This window comes from Temnothorax nylanderi, unplaced genomic scaffold (assembly GCF_030848795.1).
Source record: "Temnothorax nylanderi isolate EJ_2023f unplaced genomic scaffold, tnyl_v1.0 TNYL_tig0028_pilon, whole genome shotgun sequence".
Lineage (NCBI taxonomy): Eukaryota > Metazoa > Arthropoda > Insecta > Hymenoptera > Formicidae > Temnothorax > Temnothorax nylanderi.
In genome coordinates this window covers 709,253-732,555 of record NW_027249090.1, presented here as the reverse complement: position 1 = coordinate 732,555, position 23,303 = coordinate 709,253, and the positions used below count along the sequence as shown (strand labels likewise).

The 23,303-nt window shown below is 39.3% G+C and overlaps 1 protein-coding gene across 4 annotated transcripts; it reads left to right on the top strand.

The window, feature by feature from the left end:
- The first annotated feature begins 385 nt into the window (after positions 1–385).
- On the top strand, positions 386–23,185 carry Pgant5 (polypeptide N-acetylgalactosaminyltransferase 5). 4 transcript variants are annotated; one of them, XM_071702077.1, is made up of 8 exons: positions 386–605; positions 15,056–15,863; positions 16,096–16,414; positions 17,056–17,233; positions 19,084–19,264; positions 20,167–20,405; positions 20,512–20,646; positions 20,800–23,185. In XM_071702077.1, the coding sequence occupies exons 2-8, from the start codon at positions 15,242–15,244 to the stop codon at positions 20,947–20,949; spliced, it is 1,824 nt and encodes a 607-aa protein (XP_071558178.1). In that variant the 5' UTR covers positions 386–605; positions 15,056–15,241; the 3' UTR covers positions 20,950–23,185. The 4 variants fall into 4 exon arrangements, with proteins under 4 accessions (XP_071558178.1, XP_071558175.1, XP_071558176.1 ...); XM_071702074.1 differs by lacking the exon at positions 19,084–19,264 and adding an exon at positions 17,687–17,867 and having other exon boundaries at positions 392–605; XM_071702075.1 differs by lacking the exons at positions 386–605; positions 19,084–19,264 and adding exons at positions 815–1,297; positions 17,687–17,867.
- The last annotated feature ends 118 nt before the right edge of the window (positions 23,186–23,303 follow it).

Genomic DNA, 23,303 nt, shown 5'->3' with positions numbered 1-23,303 from the left:
CATTACTTGACTACTGTTTACAAACTTGTTGATATTCATTCGTTTATTGGTCTCTGACATGTATACACGTCTTGAATATTAAATATTTTCGTTAAAACATCGAAGTCTCGTTGTTCCACCAAGCGTTCCCTTCAGAGCCTTCAGCGGGACGTCGAGGGACGAGGGGGGACAGGGGCGTCGAAGTCGAAGAACAGCAGCGCCGGAGTCGCGTCGATAAATCGCGAGCGCACGATCGCGCTTCCCGACTCTCGATATCAGACGACCGTGTCCCAGAGAGCCAATCGCGCTCCCGCGCTATCAAATGCTCCAATCGCGTCGGCGTGTGGCGCTCAACGCGAAGGCGCTGCCGCGAACGTCGAACAGGTGTCGTCCTCCCTCCCCCCCACTCCTCGCGACCGGCCCTAACCTCGGCGCGCTCATTGCTCCGCTTCGCTCCGCACTCCGCACCGTTCCGCGCCGCGCCGCGCCGCGCGCCTCGTAATCCGCGCGATGCCAGGCGTATCCTCCGTTTAGTGCGAGACGACGGACGTCGGGGATGCACGCCCGCGAGCTTCCTCCTGCACCTGCACCGCGCCGTTAGCCACCGGGCCACCGACGGAAAGAAGGTGCGTATCGACGGGACACGAAGGCGCGATCAGCGTGGAATCGACCAGCCGTCTCTCGCGCGCGAGAGAAAGAAGGAAAACGAGAGAGAGAGAGAGAGGGAACGCGTTACCCGCGGCCCGCGGCCGTCTCTCACGCGCACGCTATAGCCAACGTCCCGCCGCGTTCTCGCGACCGCTCTCGGCTGATGGAACGAATGGGTGAACCCCAGTCCGCACCAGAGGCGGGTAACGATCGGTCGTCCCCCGGCTTAGCTACGCGCCGCGATCGCTCCGTCGCGAAGCGCGTTTTACGCGGTCCGCACCGCACGCACGGCGGGGTCTCCGCACTCTCCGTGTTTCGCCCGCGCGCACGAGGAAACCCCCCGCGGTCAATTCCCGCGATAAAATCCGACTTCGGGATTCCGTGGCTGCGTGCCGCGAATCACGAAGTAATTGACACTAATACGGTGGATCTAATGAAGTAGTGCCGCGACTGCCGCGTGCGATTTTCGCCCCGAGGAGACGCTCCAGATACCGCGTCGGGTTGGAAAAGTTCATTCCTAGAGAAAGAATATCCGGCACGGGGGTCCTCTGGGGCCCGGGGTCTCTCTCGTCATCGAGGAATCTGTATCGCGGTCCTGGGTTATCACCTTCCGTCCAAGATAATACAGACTGCGCGCGCGAGAGCGAGAAAGAGAGAGAGAAAAAAAACCGTGAGTGTCGATCTTATGTACATCTCAGTGAAGAAAGTTCGTGGAAGCGCGCTGCCACGTCTCTGGGCGTCAAACGCGTGGCGCGAAGAGGACCGTGCCTTACGTGTCGCTCTCCCGTCGCCGTCGCTCGCGCGAGTGTGCGTGCATGCGTACGTGCGTGCATTCGTGCGTGTGTGCGCGCGCGATGCGCGTGGATTCCGCCGGCGCGACGTGGTGGATCGACGTTGGCGATTCTCTTGCCCGCTGCCGCGAACCGGTTCGCCGATCGCGGCCGCGAGCCTCCTTCGCGGCGCGCAGGGAACGCGTAAAATACGTTCGTCGTTCGATCGCTCGCGCCGAAAAGGGACGATCTCGGCGCCGCGTCGCGGGGTGACACCTCGCGCCCACGCGAGCGTGCCCTCGCACGAGGCCGGCCCCGGGGCACGCGGCGCATGGACCCGAGGGCCCGACCGCGCCGCGAAGTAGCGTTCTATACTGGCTCGCCCGCCCGATATTCCGGGATTACGAATTCAACGCTCGCCCCGGGACTCTTCTTTCCCGACGTGACCGGAGTCCGTTTCCCGGTACACGCCCCGCGAGAAATCCGTCGACCGGAACCGGAGATGCGTGTCGAATTTGCGCGCGCGGCGGCCAACCCGGATTTCGCGTGGAGATTTAAAATTCAATTCTCTCGCGATAAACGCGCGACGTCGGCGCGCCACGCGTAGATATCTTTCCCGCGCGCCGGTTTTGCGCCCTGTAAAAAAAAAGATCGCTAAAGAGGGAAATGGGGAAGAGGCTAATCCTCGATTCTGAGGATTAAAAATTCAATTTTAAAAATCTGATAGGTAAATATCGTACGTACCCACGCAATATTTTCCTTGCACAAGTGCGGCCGGTAGCCGCCCTCGAAAAAAAGGATACTTGCAAAAAATTTGTTTTTTTTCCTATTTTTTCTATAAACAAATATGCTTTTTAACTTCAAATAACGTGAAATGGAGAGCAATCCACTTTGAGAGATACGATCATAGAGAAAATCATATTTCATTTTGTGGAGAACTCTGTAATTAGACGTCAGATATTCCATGAGAGAATTTAGAATAAATAGAAAGATGAGAATAAAAAGAATTTTATTAAAAATTCGTAGAATTAATATTCTACGATTTCATAGAATTCAATAAAAATGTACAATAAATTCTTGCTAAATATATTCAAATGGGAAATATGTTTTAATAAAGCAACATTTACAATCGATATAGAACCGAGACATGTAAAATATAACGAAAACTATCTTTGTTTCGGGGAAGAATTAAATCATATTTATTTTCTGTATAGTATGTATTATTAATTTGACAGTTATCATTAGAGCTGTCAATATAGCTTATTTCGTTTTGGTTATGCATAATTCCAGAAATATGATTATCTATTAATTAACGAAACAAAAGGAGAGCTCTTGATTATATTTTACAAGTCGGTTCTATCCAATTGTGTTGTTTTATTAAAACATATTTCCGCTTTAATATATTTAGCAAGAATTTCTCTCATATATTTTCTCGCTTCTGACGTCACAATCTGAGATAGTAGTGGTGAGTAAACAGAAGTCTTAAGCGTCGTCTACAATGGCAGCAGGAGTATACAGTAAGACGTAAGCAGTAAGTTATTGACTAATGGGATTTTTACAATTTAAGAATAATCGACAGTGGTTGGTTAATAGCTTACTGCTTACGTCTTACTGCATACTCCTGCTGCCATTGTAGACGACGCTTTAAGCCTCCTTAATTTACAATTATATTTAATAAAACAAATTCAAATCAAATAAATCCTACTGAATAAAAAGAATAATCAAATAGAATTAATTAATATCAATGTCCGTTGAAACATAATCAGACAATCAATTCGAATAAATTATTCGTGTTTCTGTTATCTAATAATTATACGGATTTTCCGGCGAGAGAAAGAGAGAGCTACAAAATGTTACTTCATATCTTAAAAGTTGCGACGTACGTGGGAAGATGTGCGTATATACGTATGTATACATTATTATTATTTATATACGTGGAGACTCGACATTACCGCATTACTTCGCATACTTGTTCTACATTCACCGCTAAGCGTCGTCATCCGGTTTCATTCATGTAACACGTTCGATCTAAGCAGAGAGCCTTCGAGCGCTACTTAGAGCCACTTGACTAACTCATTCCGCTCTCGAGATCGAGAGACCTCGCCTAACTCCGCGGATCAACTTTGATCTCGATTTACCTGCGATCCTTTTTCAAGTCCTCGTCCCCGGATATAGAAGTCGTAAAGATATTACTTCTTTTTCTTCTCTTCGTTCCTCTCCGAACCGTGAAATGACATTGGCTGCTCCGATTTTCCGGTGTCGTGTTAAAAAAAATAGAAGAAAATACCGCGCGGGCGTCTCTGTACCTGCATGCATGCGCGCTCGCGGCAAATATAATTCGCAAAGCGATAGGTATTGGAGGCTGATACCGCGATAGAGCCGGTACAGGAATGCCTCGTGAGATGCGTCGCGCCAAAATCGATCTATCGGAACCAGGTCAGCTGCTGAGGTCTCCATCCCACGCTCTGCCGTGAGCTAAAAATCAAGTTGAGCAAAACAGACGGGGGACGTGGCTTACTGGAGCCCGGTTCGTGCTCCCAAAGAGACGATGGCCCCGAGATGTAGGAACAAAAAACAAAACGCTTGCCCGCGCTGCTTAAATGTTTGCGATTCTTAATGAGGATCGCGGGAGATCCCGGCTCTGGCTCTCGGTCTCTCTGCGATCCTCGTTTCAGACTCGACCCAGAGTTTGCGAAGCGTTAAAGCGTTAAATCCTTTTTTACATCCCAGTTCAAGGGTAAACGCAATTTCCCGCGCGTCCCGCAATTCTTGTTGAGAAAAAAAAAAATTTCCGAGATTAATCGAGAGATACGGTGCAAACAGATTGGGCAACAATTCTCACGTGTCAGTGAATTCGAGTGGCGTCGATTGCGCGGACGATGGAAATGTACAACGACGTGAAGATTTTTTCGTATACCTCTCGTATACCTCTGCTTTCTCCGTAATATGCAAACGAACGCTATTGTGTCCTTATTCCCGGCACCTACTAATTCCCTTTCGTTCCCATTTTCAGTCCACGATTGAAGAGTTCGGTATAACGGATTCCGACCCGCCATTCTTTTTTCTCTCTTTTTTTTTTTAGGAACTCGCGAACATCAACGGAGAGTTCCAAACTTCATCTCTCTTCTCAGCTTCGAAATTAGTTTTCAAGTCCCCGGAAAGGTGGGCTGAGGCAATTCCGCGTACTGAAATGTCTCCTCGGAGGGAAAGCATCCGGATTTCGGGCATCGCGCGCGTTTGCCGCTCGTTCCGTTTGATCGCCACGTAAATCGAAGAGACGCTCACCGGCATACACAAACGTAACCGATAGCAAATTCGACGCGACATTCCCGCACGTATTTGTCCGCGGTTTCTTTTTCCCGAGCCCGCGCGTTTCACACGGGACGGGGCTCTCGTGGCGAGAGAGAAGTTACTCCGTCATCGTCGTCTCGTCGTCGACGGCGACGACGCCGACGCGGACGGTGCACGCCGGAGTGCCGTTTGGAGGAATGCGGGGCGCACCTGTCCGTCCGTTATCCGTCTTCCAGGCTCGTACAAAGAGCACTCGGACTGCACTCGCGATGGGGTACCGGTCGATCCGTCGGAGAGAAAACTCGCCTCAAGGCCGTCGTTTTGTAACGTATATGCCGCGAGCGATCGTCACGGGCAGCAGGGCCCCGCCGCGCCGCGCGAGGACCGTTGTACAAGGGGGTTGCGATAACGATGCCCCCCCCCCCCCCCGGGGACCGCTAGCCTCACGTCTCGTTCTCACGTCTGGGGTCTGGAAAGCGTGGGGAGATGTCCGAGATTGTTGCACGCGGCTTCCACGATTGTGCCGGTCCATCTGCGCGGGACGAGCGTCGCCGATAGCGTGAGAGTTTTAATGCTCGGCGAATGGTTTTCGCGCACTCCGTCCGGCGATTGCTTCACTCTTTCCGGGTTCTGTGTGATGTACAAGAATTATCTAACGCAATCGCTATTTCGTCCGGATGAGTCGATCGCTCGTCAGTTTCATCTGGCTTGAATTTGTAAATAACGAAATCTTCCTTTGATCGTCCTTCGACGGTCTTTCTTGAGAATCGTGAATCATCGTTGAGGTGTTAAATGTGAAAATCGGCAACTTTCGAAATTGTTCGACTGTTGTGCTTAATTTGTTATTGAAATTTTATTAATTTCAAGTACATCTTGGCTTGATATCCTGGCTCAATTAATCGCTCGAGAGACATCGAGCGACAGATTCCGGTAAGATTTTCCACGGAGGAGAAGCTGTTTCTGGTCTGGCCCGCCGCTAAATCGCCACACGGTGAAACATTAGTGAAATCACAGTTTACACGACACGGGCTACATCACACGCCGCATCTCCCAACAGATGGTATTCTTGATGGATGACGCTACTGATCCTCGGGTACGCGCTATTTACGTCATCTGTTTCTCTCTCGCGCGCGCGCGCGCGAGAGAAACGATACTTAATTAACGGCGCACTTCGGTAGTGATTCATGAAACGAGTGAAAGGTTCTCCGTGAGCTCTCTCGCAATCAGAAGAGCGGCGATTAGCGTACACAGCGGAGACACCACGGACTCGACGTGACGACGTGAGACGAGGCTTAACCGATTCGCAAGGACGCTCGCTGCGAAGACCCATTTTTCCGTGACCTTTTTATGGCATTTGCTGTCATGACCGCCACCACGTGACTTGCAGCGAAAATTAAATGTCACGACATCGGTAGAGGATCGGAAACCAATCTTGTCATAATCGCAAGAATACTTAATCCTCGCGTATACACGAAGTGACAATCAGGAAGATGTTGAAACCAGGTAGCCATTATTTTGTAATGGCTTTGTAATGATTAAATGTCAAGACATCATAAAGAATCGGGAATCCATTTTGTCGTAATCAGTATTTAATCGTGTATATACGAGATGACAATCAGGAAACTATTGAAACTGGCTATAAACAGCTGTTAATAATATTCCATAATGAGTGGATAGAATGAAATGAATTAAATACTACATTAACAAGAAATAACTTCCATTTCTTATTAGCACATAATGCAAAGAAATATACAAACTTGTAAAAATAAATAATTATTTATTTTTACATAATTATTATAATTATGTTATAAAATTTATTAAAAGAGGTCAACAATTCGGGCTAGTTGCGTGACTCGACGATATATAATTTCAAAATGATGACTATCTGAACTCGTACATTAATTGAGGCGCTTTTGAGAAAACCGTTAAAACACTTCTTAAAATTAATAATTATATAACTGTGCCTTCAAAGAATTTTAGGTAAATTCCTTTCATGGGTATGACCGAGATCTTTTAAATGTAATATCATTGAATCACGTAACTAGCCAAATTTTCGACTTTTTTATAATATTTATTTTTATATATTCATAAATCTGTACCTTAGAGGTAAAGAATCGTATCTCCATTATTATGAATTTAGAAGAAACAGAGTTTAAAGTTTTAAATAGAGAAATGGTGTATTTTTTTTAATAAAAAATAAAAGCAGCAACTTGATTTATTGGATTTTTAATAAAGTAACTTAACTGGCATGTTTAATAATACAACTGCCAATAAACACGCTGCACTTGACTAAGATTAAGGCACTATGAAAATTTCCAATACGACTTTTTCTAGACATTGTATCTTAGGAACTAATAATTAGGAAATAATGGACATAAGACCCTTTACGTAATTATACAATTCAAGCTTGGTATATTGGAAAATGTGTTAACATTTTGACACAAACTGGACATACGATTCTTTACCTCTAAGGTACAGAAATATATATATATTTTTGCGTCATATGCTAATAAGAATGAATGTTTTCTTTGCAAAACAGTGTTCGATTCATTTCATTCTGTCCATTCGTTAGAGAATAACAGCTATTTATAGTTTCAACAACTTCTCGATTGTTATCCTATATATACATCCGTCTTATGCGAGACTGCGGGTTTAAATTTGATTTGAACTTTGAGAAAGTTCAGAAAAATTTTCATAAAATTTAACTTTGTCGGTAAACTCCTTGTCGATGTCCAGAAAATTTTTGGGGGATTGAGTGACGGTTATATTGCTTCGCTCGCAAATGATAAGCGCTACTCGCGAATGAACCGCGTAACAAGAAACCTTAAAAAAAATCAGGTTGCGCGAGTAAGTGCATCGTAAAAAACGCTATCAAAGGTGTGAAAATCGTCGTATTTCTATGTTGATATCACTTGTCGAGTCCACGACCGCACAGATTTTGGAGCAAATCCGTCAGAAATAAACCGGCAGAATTGAAAATATATTATTCAATGGCTATATTTCGTTTGCTTTACAAATATGCTGCTTTGCAAAATAACATCATAATACAATCTGTTTACTTTTGTCGAGAAAAATATCATCTTTCTAATTTATATTAAAAAAGCATCGAAATATATAACACAATACTTCGTTTATATGCATATCGTATACGAATATGTATGCATATGAGTGTGTGTACATACAGAAAAACAATTTTGCTGAAATATATAAGAATTAGACCGGATACAGATCTGAAAATAATTATGTAGGACGCTCAACCATTATGGTAACGCTGCAAAAAGTTTTGACATTCTAGCAACCAGCTTGAGCGTCCAAATAATTATTTAAAACAATCCAACATAGTTATTTTCAGACCTGTATTTAGCGAAATTTTTAGATACTTCAGCAAAACCATTCTTTCCATATAAAATACATATATATACACGATACATAGACGAAGTATTGTTATCGTATATCGTTTATCGTTGGCATATACGTAAATAACGGAGTCATGTGCGCTCGACTCAATAAATTTAATTGGTCGCGTTGTTAATTGCAAATTGCGCCGTAGCTTATTATCGAAACAGTACTAAGTAAATAAATGCGAGCGTTAACGTTGCGCGGAAGTTAACATTTGCAGGATGCTGCGCGAGATACTCCGGTACTGCCCGCGGTGCAGTGCATCAAATGCACACTCAATCGTGTTTTTCCCTGTTAATCCGTTCTCCATTACCCGGAAAGCTGTATGCCGGTTTGTGACCCGTATAAAACGGCGCGGTAATAACGGTATACACGTACGATACCGCGATCTTCATTGTATTGCCGCGGTATTGTCTGGCCTCGGTACAACTTTAAACGCCGGCAGGAGCACATTGTTCTCAAATTCGAACGTGCATACGCTTAACCCAGTGCAACCATGTGACATACATATTAGCGATCTCTCAGTTATTGCGGAATTATGTCACCTCGCGTTGCTACGCGATGAAATCGGCGTTTCGGAACGTATGTTTTTTTCAAGATACTATCTAACCATGAAACGCGATAAATTAGACTGATTATGTTATACATAATGCATATATGCGGATATAATGGCTGATCTGAAATGATTTAAAAAAAATATATATTATATTATTAAATCTATGTGCTAATAATTTATACCTTATTCATACCCATTACCTTCGATAATCAAACATAGCAGTAATTTATAAAAAAATATTTTTAAAAAACCCTTAAAAATTTCGAAATATAAAGTTCAAAAATAACAGCCTGAAAATGAAAGCGATACTACGCGAAAACTTCAGATAATTGCGTAATCGTTTATGAAAATATTTCAAAAGTGTACACGTCGTGTACATAAAACCGCCGAAGCCCAAAAGCTGCCTTTTAACGCCGAGCGAGATTAATACTGAATCGATTTTCACAGGGACTTTATTGCGCGTGTAAGTATTGATGCAAACACCCCTATCGCGTTTGTAATCGCTAGTTACCTGCTTAAATTAATCTGTGACGTCACGCCTTTTAAATCCAGTTCGCTCGTGTTATACTCTGTGTAAAATATTTGATCGCGATTTTACCACACCGCTAGTGCTCGTTAACCGCGATATTGATATTGCGCACTCGTTTTGCTACACTCATTTGTAGATATATTATGCATTACGAACCTAAGAGAAACTCGATGTACCATCGGCGTAATGGAATTCTATTTATAACGTTACGCTATAAACTAAAATTACATTTAAAATTCAACACAAACTCCTGCAAATTAATTCATATAGAGAGTACATAATATTGCGCGTATGACTCATATATAATTTATACGGTAATTTCCTATATGCAACAAAATTGCATATTTTAATTCACGATTTTATTTTATAGCTTTATATCTCGTGTGATAATTTTTTAATTCTTTTTTATTATACATAAAAATTTCAGAATATAAGGAGTCACACACGCAACATTTCCGTTATTATTTCAAAATTTTGTCTAATCTTGTCACTTTATTATCCCAATATATTACAAAGATAAGTATTAACCTCGAAAGAATTATCACTTTTAATTAAGCAGATGATATACAAGCAGTTAATATAAAGCCGTCTATACAGAGAGTCGTCGAGTTTCAATCGAACGATCACGTTGCAGTTAACGCTCGTAGTCCAGTTTGCGACGCGTAACAATACGGTGTATTCATTTTTATACCTTGATACTCGATTAAATAGCTTGTAAAGCGGTTTCGGAACATCCATGAAACCGGTTCTTAATGGATTCCTCTTCGAATGGTATGTGCATAGCGATCATTACACATCACGTCCGTTCGAGGAGGAAAAAGCTCTCAAAAGAAGGTAATTTGGTTTATCCAATAAATTTATCCAATAAATTACAAACGGATACACATAAATCGAAAAGTAATTTAATTTATGCATTAATAAATCTCTACGAAAATATATACGTAAATCTATGTGTAAGTAGATTTACAAATCGATATATTAAAAAGTATTCTACCAATCATAGATCCATAATTTGATGCGATAAGTGTTTATCGCCGTTTATTTTTAATGCAATTTCTCACGATAAGTAGATATTACGAAACGTTTCTTTGGCTATTTTTCTTTATTTAACCGCGAGCCACGAGTTAAACTGAAGGAGACGCGAAAGCCTATGTGCATTATATAATTATACAAGTTTCATAATTTTAGGTTGCGGCGTATATTACATTAACACTGAGTTCACGGCCCTACAGGCCTTCCCATGTGATTAGTTTAGTTAATTTTCTCTGTTGAGGGCTGAAATCGATCCCCAGAGGCGTTGGAACGTTTATATTACCATACATATATGTCATCAGGCAGAAACTAAACACACAATACGATGACGTCAAACGAAATTTTATGAATCCCCTAAAATTCGGAACCTTCCCTGCCTGACGTTAAATTTAAATATTGCCAATTACACTCCCAAGTGAGAAGACGAACCTAGACGAAACAAGAGCCGATAATAAATTTTCAACGTCTTTCTCTCTCTCTCTCTCTCGCTCTCGCTCCCCCTCGGTTTATCGTGTAATAAACGTTACAAGTTTCATTGCATTTGATATTAACCCCGCGCATACAAATTATGTACATATAACAACGAAACATGAGGACGTTCACCGTGACTTTATTTAAACTGAGAAATATATGAATTATACATGTATTTGCGCTGAGTACGACGAACGCAAAGTTATTACACAGACAGTTATCGTGCCCGCGTATTTTAGCTTCTCGTATTACGATATTATTTATATTAGAAACTAAATTCACCTCAAGAAAATGGTCGGTATCACACGAAATGCAAATACGCTCGGGATGTAATTAATATACTTCCGTGTTCGACTTCGAGTTTCAAGGAAGTTATATACGTAGTCTGAATTATTGCTGATCTTAGAGCTTTTTGTGGCGGATAACAAGGTAGGGGGCTTAGCTTTCATAGCTGTCTATTGTGCGAGAAGACTTTCTTAATGACATTACCTGGCGTCGCATTGCGTCAATGTGATATTGGCGGACTTTCAAGCACTTCGATTGACAATGAGGCAACGGTCAATGGAAGTCGAACCCGATTACCTCGATGAAAGGAATCGTAGGGCATTTATTTCTCGAAAAATTGTTACTAGATTATAGAAATACTCATCCCCGTGAATTTATTTCATTTTCAAGATTTGGATATAATTGACAGAAATCCTATATATCTTCGAATTCAATTTATTATATTTAACAAGTTAAAGTTAGAACTGTATACCTAATTTTAGAATTCTCTGGGGAAAAACACGATTTTCTCAATTCTCTCGAAACTTTGAAAATAGATTATTAAGAGGTGAAATATAATTATCACCTATTATATTTCATACGGAGAGAATCAAATTAGATTTACTAATTACATTAGTGAAATGATTGTTGCATCAACTTTGGCATTTCACAAATAGTCAGATAACTAATATAATTAAACAATCGAATACACTTATGGCTTTTCTAAGAATCGATTCAAATGTACAAAGTGTCGAATATACGAATATTGATTAATTAAGTCTTTAACGACAAATTCGATCGAGAGTTGTAAATTAAATTGAAACTAGTAATAAAATATTTAGGATTTTCTATTTTTAATGCCGGAAAAGTTAACTAGCACTAGCGGAGGTAGCTCGTGTGTTCAAAATTCGCTTTATCTGTGAACATCTGTTTCGTGGAGCGCAGTTTCCGCGATACAATGGTGAAACAATAGAAGTAGCTTTAGCACTTCGACCGCAGACATGCAATTCATCACTTCGTCACAAGACTTTTATGACGTGGTCACGAAGTAATGTCCCGTCTTGACAATATTAACGTGCCGCGGTATCGATTTATCAGTAACCTGCACGCAATGTTGTTAATAGCACCAGCATTATCAACCGACTATTACAGAGCTCAGAGGCGACTAAAAAATAATTGCCGTACAATTTTGCGATGTTCGCAAACCGGAAATACTTTGTGTTTCTGTTATTACTGACCATAAAGCGTTTCGTGGAGATTTACCATTCCTTGGGAATATAAAACTATGATGATTTCTGCAAGAAAAGAGTAGTGATGTAGAGATAGACATTAAACGAAGAATACATTGTACTCAGTATTGCAACATTACTTATTATAACTGTACAATGTTATCACGATTCCGTTTTCTGTCTACAAAATAAGAAAGTTTTAAATTAAATGTTTGAGTCCTGAACATGTCACCTCTATGTTGCATGATTTTTTTTGTGAAAAATTGCTTGAATAATACTTTGCAAAATTTTCACTTAGATACAGTTAAATACATTCTGTCATAGTATTACAATAATTTCAGTTTCTGCATTATGTCCTAGACATGCCATGTCGATAAGTAATATACAAAATTATAGCATAATGGTAAACAGTCTTATCACTGCCAAGTATCATTTTTTAATTAGCATTTGATTTTTTTCCACTGCTTCTCTCTCTCTCTCTCTCTCTCTCTCTTTATATTTTTTTCCACTGCTTCTCTCTCTCTCTCTCTCTCTCTCTCTTTAAGTATTTTTTTCTAAATTTTTGTACCGTTATCTTTACGTTTGCAAATAATTATTATCAAACAATTCTCAACTTCATAGAATGTATTCAAAATATAATTATGAATTTTGTAGACATACAATTTTATAACGCTGCTTGACTGGATTATATTATATAAATTATTCTTATCATTTTAATTTTGAAATAAACTGCATTTTTATAAACTGTATGAACATTTAATTAATTTCTTTTTTTTCGGATATCCGCATTCCCTAAATTTTTTATTATAAAATGGGGCTAACTAAGGAAAATCTGTGACTTGCACATATATATTATATATGTACATGTGTGTGCGTATTATATATTCTGCCTTTTTTAATAGAAAGTTCGTATAACTGGCAGGGAATGTCGCCGTTGTTCTCTGGGTCGCGCACAGTCATCCGACATTATTACTCCCATTTCCCGCTCGTTATCGTGATGAAAGTGAATTATTTAGCAGCAGCTAATTAATTAGTACCATCGGGTGAGCATGGCTGTCTCATCGCAATATAATTTCCCAGGCCAAATGACCTCGCTCGCTGCGTGGGATAATTACTCGCGGATCTGTATTTCCGTCGTGTCTTCGAAACACTTTGTTATTAGGCCTCAGTCCTATTACTCGTGTCCGAGTGTGGTGACTTCTCTTCACTTTGTTATTATGATCGTGCTATTTTTTTTCGCTATTATGACAGCCGGTATCGACTGCAGCCGTGGGTGTACCGCGGTGGTACCGTGCTGGTACCGGAGGTAAAAGGCAAGATACACCTGTAGTTTGTTTCGCAAAAGGAGTAACGCTCCGTAACGTCGAAAGCAACGTTAGTTTTGCGTTATCTGAAATTATTGCAAGTTTTGCGAAAGTCATTAAGCCCGATTAGGGCAATTTGAATTGACCTTTCGTCGAGAGATAGGCAAAGCAGCGGGTCTTCGTCGTCCAACATGACAATAAGCTTGCCTCGCGCATAATGTATATTATAATATCACTCCCGATAATCCCGCGACTGCGCTCCTTTTTTCCTTTTTTTTTTCATAAAATTGCGGCCCACCGTCGACCGCAGTCGATACGATTGTGACTACGGATAGCGATTTACACGGGACACAATGCGATAAGAACGTGACAATATACGCGAGATATATAAACGAGTTCATCGCCAATTCTTATCTGATCCACCTCAGACTCATAGCCGGACGTAATTGCGTATGTGCAAATTGCATGTCATTGTATCGCCGGTTCTATTTGTAGGAAGAGCAGCATGAAACTCACACACATTGAGCAGCTAATCGAAACGAAATGTCCCGTTTAAAAATGGCATTTTCTCCGCGATCGATGTGTGTGCCCCGAATTAGTCATGTGCTAAGTGCTTACCTAAGTGTCGCAAAGTGCTCCGGTTACCCTTAGCTGCATATGCTGACATATGCACTTTTCGCCCGCGCGGTCTCCTCGTATTTCCGTTCTCGTAATCGCCGCGGCGTATGCAACAAGCATAAAAATCGAAAAAAACCTTTCCTGAAAGCTTGGCGTAAAATGATCCGCCGGAATATCATTATTAATAATAGCGTTAAAATTAATTTCGCATTAATGAAGGGTGCGTTAAGAGATGTATAAATATCAAAATATTGCATATAAAATATTAAAATACACATAGACATGTAAAATATTAAATGCATAGATATATAAAATATTGAAGTACATATCTGTACCTTAGAGGTAAAGAATCGTATCTTCAGTTTTTATCAGAACGGAGAGAGTAAATTTACTTTTTCCAATATCTCAGAAGCTTAAATTGTATAATGGTAAAGGATCTTATGTCCATTATTGCTAGTTTCTAAAATACACCGTTTCGAAGAAGTCATATTGGAAATTTTCAGAGAGATAATAAATTTTAAACCCTGTTTTCTCTCAATTTATAATAATGGAGATATTTACCTCCATTCTTTACCTCCAAGGTACAGATATAAGATATTATACGAGAAAAACGTGAGTGGATATATTTATTGTGTTCTATAAATACTACCGAGAGAAGCGATCGATTTTTATAACGAATTTTCACTCGTCTCTCGCAAGTCGTATCGCGCTTGTTCCATCTTCGCGGATTCCATCTTCATTTCCGACCGTGCGCGATACGCGAGAAGAAAAAGTCCGAGTCTCAGCCGCGATTCGTAGAATCGTGATAAGCGTGCGTAAAGCTGAAGCGGATGATCGATCTGCCGAAAGAATTCTAGTTGCATCTCCCGGGCAACCTTTTAATATCAACTCGGGAATTCCCGATACGATAGGAATGCACGCACCATCGAATTTATAATGAACTTGGGCTCATCTTTCTGTTGCAGAGCGCTGAGAACCGGCCCAGTCCTCAGTCATGTGATTCCACGAAGGCCCCGCACAATTAGTAGTACACGGTTGTGAGTATCTCGTTTTAAGCCACGAGTCGAGAAATCCGTATCGCGAGTCCACGCACGGGCGGACTGGGTGATGAGCTCGTGGTACAAGCCGTGGAAGACTGACGCCGTTGAAAGATGTTCCGCTCCAAGATTCGCATTCACACGTGTCAAGTGATACTGCTGACGTCCCTGGTATGGTTCCTGGTCGACGTCATGGTGCTCATGCTCTATTCGGACTGCATCGGAGGGTCCGGATGGGGCTGCTCGGACAAGCAGCAGCAGCAGCAGCAGGCGCTTCAGTCCGAGGATCCGTCTCAGTTGCATCCGAAGGCGCAGATCAGGGAGCCGCAGTCGTTGAAGCAGGACCATAATAATAAGAGGCAATATCCGCAGTCGCAGCTGCACCTATGGCGTCCGGCGAAGGTCGTCAAGGAGAATAAGGGCAGCCCTGGCGAGATGGGGGCGGCGGTGCACATCGCGCCGGAGAACGAGGCCAAGCAGCAGGAACTGTTCAAGCTGAATCAGTTCAATCTGATGGCCAGCGACATGATCTCCTTGAACCGATCCCTAAAGGACATCAGACTCGAGGGTTGTAAGAATAAGAAGTACATCAAGTATCTTCCAGACACGAGTATCGTGATAGTTTTCCATAACGAGGCGTGGACCACTCTGCTGCGAACGGTCTGGTCCGTGATAAACAGGTCTCCCAGGTCGCTGCTGAAGGAAATCATCCTCGTGGATGACGCGAGCGAGCGTGGTACGTTCACATTCGCGTTCTCGAACAAGCGTAACTTGTGCGACGAGCACCAATGTTTTTATTTTGTAATTATTTTGTAATGTAGATTGATTTGTCTGTATCGCGTAACAGTGAACGACCAACTGTATGTTTGAATGAAAAAAAATATAAACATTCCGTATCGATAGAGAATTGCAAGAATCGCAGTTGTAAAATTTGGACCGAGGTAACCGGTGAAAACTTGATTTTCTAGAGCACCTGAAGCAAGATTTGGAAGACTACATAGCCACGCTACCCGTTCCTACGTACGTGTATCGCACCGAAAAGAGGTCGGGCCTGATAAGAGCAAGGCTTTTAGGGGCAAAGCACGTCAAGGGACAAGTAATCACGTTTCTCGATGCGCACTGTGAGTGCACCGAGGGTTGGTTGGAGCCGCTATTATCAAGAATCGCAAACGACAGGCATACCGTTGTCTGTCCGATCATAGACGTAATCAGCGACGACACCTTCGAGTACATCCCGGCGAGCGATATGACCTGGGGAGGTTTCAATTGGAAATTAAACTTCAGATGGTATTACAGCCTTAACGTTACAACGTTATATAAGCGTCATGAATTTTAATAACATTACGCTCCTATATTTTAACCAAAATAGTTAAATCTCTCCTGCCTTCTAAAAAAAAGGACACACACGAGACATTTGAGTTGCAAATGTGCAAATCTACATATTTTGCAAGTCATGAATAGTTAGATTGGCCTATAGCTAAATCCGCTTGAAATATTAAATCTATCGATCCCTTCTGACATGTATATTATTGACATAAATTTATGTCTCCGTTAAATTACCGTAGTTTCATAAATTCTGCGATTTTTAAACTACCATACTCATAAATTCAATACTTTCTCGTTCTAATTTAGTTACAGCTATATATAACGATGTGATAATCAATAACAATTTCTCTTCTTTCCTTCAGTGTGTAATTACGAGCTTTCGAGTTTACAAATCACATTTATGGTTCCCGCAATACTGACCACAAACGTGCACATTTACTGTGTTTATTTAATTGAATTAAAATTATCTATAATTAATTTCGAAATTCTAAAACAAAACGCGTTGGCAGTCTCTCAAATGATATATTAATGCAACGTGCGTTTGTTAATTTTTTATTCTTTTTAAACAAAATATTAATATTATATTGATTTTGCTCAATAAGGTACAGAGTCGCCCAGAGAGAAATGGACAGGAGGAATAGCGACAGAACGGCAGCGCTACGAACACCGACTATGGCCGGTGGATTGTTCTCTATTGATAAAGAATATTTCTATGAGTTGGGCGCGTACGACGAAGGCATGGACATCTGGGGCGGTGAAAATCTTGAAATGAGCTTCCGGGTGAGCATTCTTTAAGAGTAAAGAAAATTACCAGTTTATAATGCGATTATCCACGAAAATTTTATACAGCATGAGCTTGTATCCAACAAAATCACATGGCAAATAGATTAATTAATCTAAGAGATTAACAATGATTATTTATATATATATGAAGGAAAGAAGACGAAAATGTTTGAAAAGTTGCTGATTTTATGCTGATTTTCTAATTCCGTATATTTTATGTGTAAATTAATTTGTAGGATTCTCTGAAACTTGACTTTTGCTCATTACGAAAAACGATTTCATCATTTCTAATATCCAATAATAAATAATAACTCTTTCCTTTATCTTGTATTAGAGATAACTGTGCAGTATGTGACTATTAGGATATTTGACAAAGTTTTTGAAGGGTCTTCAAAGGGTATTCTCGCACAAATTTCCGTTGTTATTTGTGAAGTCATAAGTGCCTTGTAGGTGTGGCAATGTGGCGGAACGTTAGAAATCAGTCCGTGTTCACATGTGGGGCATGTATTCCGGGACAAGAGCCCATATACATTCCCTGGTGGTGTCAGCAAGATAGTCCTGCACAATGCGGCTAGGGTGGCCGAAGTCTGGATGGATGAGTGGAGAGATTTTTACTATGCCATGAATCCAGGTTAGATAATCAAGTGTATCGTTTAATTCATTTCTCCCCAATGTTGTATTGCTAAATTGCGCTAAATGATGCCACATCGTTATACATATCAGTTATACATGTCCCATACATGGTGTACCATTAAAATTCAAACGTGTTATCTATTACACATCTTCGTCTCTCAAAATTATTGCGTATATATAAACACATATATATTTGATGTAATTAAAAGAAACTGTTGAAAAGCTTATTAGAATTTAACACATTTATTTCAGGACTAATAGCATTGTTTCAAAATATAGCTGGTACTCATATAGCGCTTATATACCGAAAGCAATGTTAATTGACGATGTTAATTGACAAAGCATTTTTTGAAACTGCATTATTATATTCTACAATAATATTATATTATAGATATTATATTATTCAAGCGAAACTCTATATAACATATTTGACGGGTATCTGATACAAGCCATTTATATTACCTCATGAAATTATTATGATTCACACAGCTATGTGAATTGCAGTTGTTTTTGAATGCATTATTTCCTTGTTAACAAGTTGTTTCTCCATTTAACTAATAATTAATAACAGTCTTGTGTTAATACATTTTCATAAAATAGTTTTTAACACATTAGCTGTACATCCACAAATATACCATAAAGTTAGTTAATCATCTTTTGTATGTGTTGTGCACATTATAATTTATGTGTGTATTTACTAATATTTCATACATAATACACATTAGTAGTTATATTACATTATATTGCTAATATCTAAACTAAATCAAGATCTCTAACTACAGAAATTATTCTAATCTTCGCGATTGCTGTCATCAAAATATTTTACTTCAATTTGTTTCTTTGATCGACCAAACGATAAATACACTTCTGTACGATATAGAAATTAGGGAATGACCACAGTCATTAAACATGATCATTGAATGAACGTATTTCAGGTAAATTTTATTTCTATGTCTCGTTACGAATGCTGATGTAGTCTTAACCACTCATCCATCCAGCCGACTAACCAATTGAAAATTGCGCTTGCTTTTAATGGAATTCTCTTATCAGACTACATTATAGGTGCCGCAAGAGAAGAGATTTCTAAATCTATCACGAGGCGCAGAATACGATTTATCATATTTGCCATGTGTTGTATTTTTTTTTCTTTTTGTCTCTTATCGTGTTACTATCATTTGTAACTGCTAACACACTAACAGAACTGAGTTGGTTAGATATGGATGTGTGGTGGGACATTGGAAATTGCGACATGCTCGCACGTCGGGCATGTATTCCGTAAGTCAACCCCGTATACCTTCCCGGGCGGTACCAGCAAGATAGTCAACCACAACAATGCGCGGCTCGCAGAAGTTTGGTTGGACCAATGGAAGTACTTCTATTACAACATTAATCCAGGTAGCACTAACACTGGCGTATTTCGTACAAAGAAAAAAAGAGAATCTATCCCTATGTATCTCTTTCTATGCATTGGTTGCTTTGGAATGACGCATGCTTTGGAATTGGAAGATCTCTCTGCATGTTTCTTTATCAATCATTTTCGTTTACGGCTTCGGGTGCTCGCTGTCTCTCTATCAGATACCCGTTAACATTTATTTAAAACATCATTGCTATTACGTTCTCTCAACGCTGTAATGTTGTTACTTAATAATCCATTAGACAACGATGGATATAATGTACAATAAACGAGAACGATAATGCAAATAAGATATGTAGAGGTGTACTTGGAGAATAAAAAATAAGTCACGCATGGCATTAAGGGTTCTGTGTGATACTATTATAGTCAAAAGGTTATTGTTAAAGGGAGATATTCTATTATAGTGGCAAACATATACAAGTAACATGAATACGAAGCATACATGTATTCATAGTAGTTTCCTAATTGACAATATATGTATAAAATTACTCAAATATAAAACAATGTTGATGAAGCACAATACATTTCTGCACGCTACATTTGCAGATGTATGAACAGTATTGTATGTGTGTGTGTGTATATATATGTATATATATATGTATATAAATCAATGCTACGTCATAAACTTCTTTACATAAACTTCTTTCAGATTTCCAGAAAAAAAAAGCATAATTGCACAATTATTTTTTAGGAGCAAGCATATGGCATTTAATGTATCATACAATATACCATGGTCACAAATTTCTTTATTTTTAGCACAAAATTCTCTGAAAAATCTTCTTTTCAACCAATTTACATGCAAGCACAATATGTAAAAAGATATATGTGAATAAATTCGTCGTTTGTAAGCTGTTGTAGCGTTACAGAAAATCAATTTTTTTAGGGGCGCGAAACGTCGACGTCGGTGATGTTTCCGAGCGGATAAAACTCAGAGAACGACTGAAATGCAAAAGCTTCAGATGGTACTTGGAGAACATATATCCAGAATCGCCAATGCCGTTAGATTATTACTATCTCGGCGATGTGAAAAACGTTGAAACGCAAACTTGTTTGGATACTATGGGCAGGAGAACCGGGGAAAACGTCGGAATTAGTTATTGTCACGGATTGGGTGGTAATCAGGTTTGTATTTATTCTGGATACTGAAGTAATTCACACGTTTTGATAGAAATCGAGAGATAGTGTTTCTATTTCGAACGTTATTTCTAACGAGAGCTGTGTTATCCAGGTATTTGCTTACACTAAACGGCAACAGATAATGTCTGATGATATGTGCCTTGATGCAGCTAGTCCACAAGGTCCAGTAAAGATCGTACGATGTCATGGCATGGGTGGTAATCAAGCGTGGGTTTATAACGATGAAGTAAGAGAAACATGATTAGAGAAAAAAGATGCTTAAATATTATAAAGAAAACAGATATCTATAGATATAAAAAAGAAAGATGAAACGTAGTTTAACAATTAATATTAATAATCAATAAACATAATTAATATTAATGTACACCGTTTCTTTCAGACCAAAATGATTAAACACACAAATACGGGTTACTGTTTGTCAAAACCCCACTCGGGCGATGCGTCGCAACCCGTCTTGGCGCAATGCGATGTCAACAACATCGGCCAAAAATGGATTATGCGTAGCAAATTCAAGTGGCAGGCCAGCTAATACGAATCGACTTTAAGCGCCAGATCTATACGCAATATTTGTTAATATGTTTAATAAATTGTAACCAATGGACTGATCGCAAAGGACTTCCCAAGTGCGCGTATGAGAAGAGATAATGAAGTATTATAACTAGTGGCGAAGAAACGGTTCAATATCACATCTAATGTGTACGTCAAATGAATTGACAGTGCGCGACAGGAATCGATTCTCGTCGAAATCGCGTCAGAAATCGTAGTTAAATAATTAGATTCTACAGGATTTATTTACCATTGATAAAGCAGTATCGCGAATTTACTGCCATTCCTTGTGGTACGGTCCTTACGGTACGCCTTGATCAATAGTGACAGAGAATGAATTTCTCTGATCGCGTGTGAACATAAGTGATACTAAACGACGAACAGAGTGAACTCCTTTTCTTCTTTCCTGGCTGAGAAGCAGTAAAGAAGGAATCATATCAGACCACTGTTATAAATAATTGTTAATAACAAAAGAGAGAGAGACATATTTGATAATTTCGAATGAGTGCAATGACGAATGACTGACCGGTTAATCAGTACGCAACGAAATGAAATGTGAATATGCTAGAAATGCATCGCGAGATTATGACGGAGTGAATGCTGGAATGTCAGTGAAGTTGATGTGACGCTACCGCGATAATAATATAGAAAAAATTATTATTGTACAATCCATTTAATAACTAGGGAAGAGCACTGGATCTTTTTATATTCATGTTTCTAATAGTTCCTCGTTGCATCTCGTTCGTATAATTTAACTGTTACGCGTCGTTTCGTGCGAAGGATGTACTTATCAGAATTTATAGCAATATATAGAATTTATCAGGTTTTAGTTAGATGCATACAATTATTAACTCTCGTTAAATTTTATTACGGAGACATAATGCAGTTTTAATGCAGACGTACCAAAATGTCTTCCATATTTTAATGATAGCAAATTTTTCTGGCATGATCAGCTATTGCGCACATTTGCGAGTTACTTGGTAACTACTTCCCTGAACAATGTTTAATTTGCGAATCATCATGCGACGAAACATTATACCGTAAATCATTATAAAGAAAAAAAAATATTTGAGCATGATGCATTAAAGTGCAATCACTCACAGATTAAGTAACGAATTTATAACTAAAATGCAACTGCAATTGCCGAGAACATTTATGAATATTTATGCAGAGATTAATTGAACAAAATCATCGTCCGTTAAATTAAATCCTGGCACCTTTCTCTTCGACATCATAAGTTGCAATAGAATATTCTTAATCTTATTCTTTGAATATTTATAAAAGTTGCTTGATGTAAAATGTAAAAGATTCCCAAATCTGCTATTGAAAACTTTTATAAGTTTACACTCCTGTGAAATAACTTTCGACACATCCTTAAGACTTTCCCTATTTGTATCTGCTATTGAATGACGAATATACTCATTATTCTTATGTAATCCAAAAGAATGTTATGGTGATGGTGCAACGTTAAGCTTGATACATTTGTCTTCTAAGACTGTGGTATTTATTTTTGTATAGAATACAAATTTACTTATATGTTGAAATAAGCAATGTGTCAGTCAACTTTATAGATAAATGATAAAGTGTTCGATCGCGATCGAAAAACAATAGTCAATAGTACCTCTTTTTGCAAATACATTTATTCCTTTCCCTACAAATTGATTTCGTGGAGAACGCTATTATTAATATGAATAAAATTGCTAATGAATGATTCCCATTTTAATCATTTGCTCAACGAATAATGTCTCTAGCTTGAATCGATTACGATGATACGAAAGGAGTTTCAATTATTATGATAGCCTGAACTGCGTAAGCACGATCTTTTAAAGACAATAAAATTATTTGTATACGTTATTAAATTTATAATAACGCATGTCTCTATAACGCTAGTATAATGATTTAAAACATCTATAAAGTAAGTAAAGTTTGTAAAAATGGATGTATGCACATTAACGACATTTAAACCTAACTTTTATGTTTTTTTCTCAGAATGTAATTAAGTTTGACTAAAAGACAAAGCCTCTTAAAAAGTAATTTATTTATAGTTGTTAAAATTGTACCATATAAGTATTCTATAGAATCTTATAAAATAACTACGATCAATACACAATTACATCTTGTTAGAATAAATAATTAGTTTCGTTACATATGTGAAACGTTGGTATCATTATTTTAATACTTACAATTCCTGATTAATAAATGCAAAAGTTTAATTATAATTTCCACGTTTAATACTTCTTCATCCTCGTCAAAGCTTTTTTGTATGCATAAATAATTAATATTCATTAATAAAAGAAGAATCAAATAAAATTATGATAAAGAGCAATGCAGAAATGT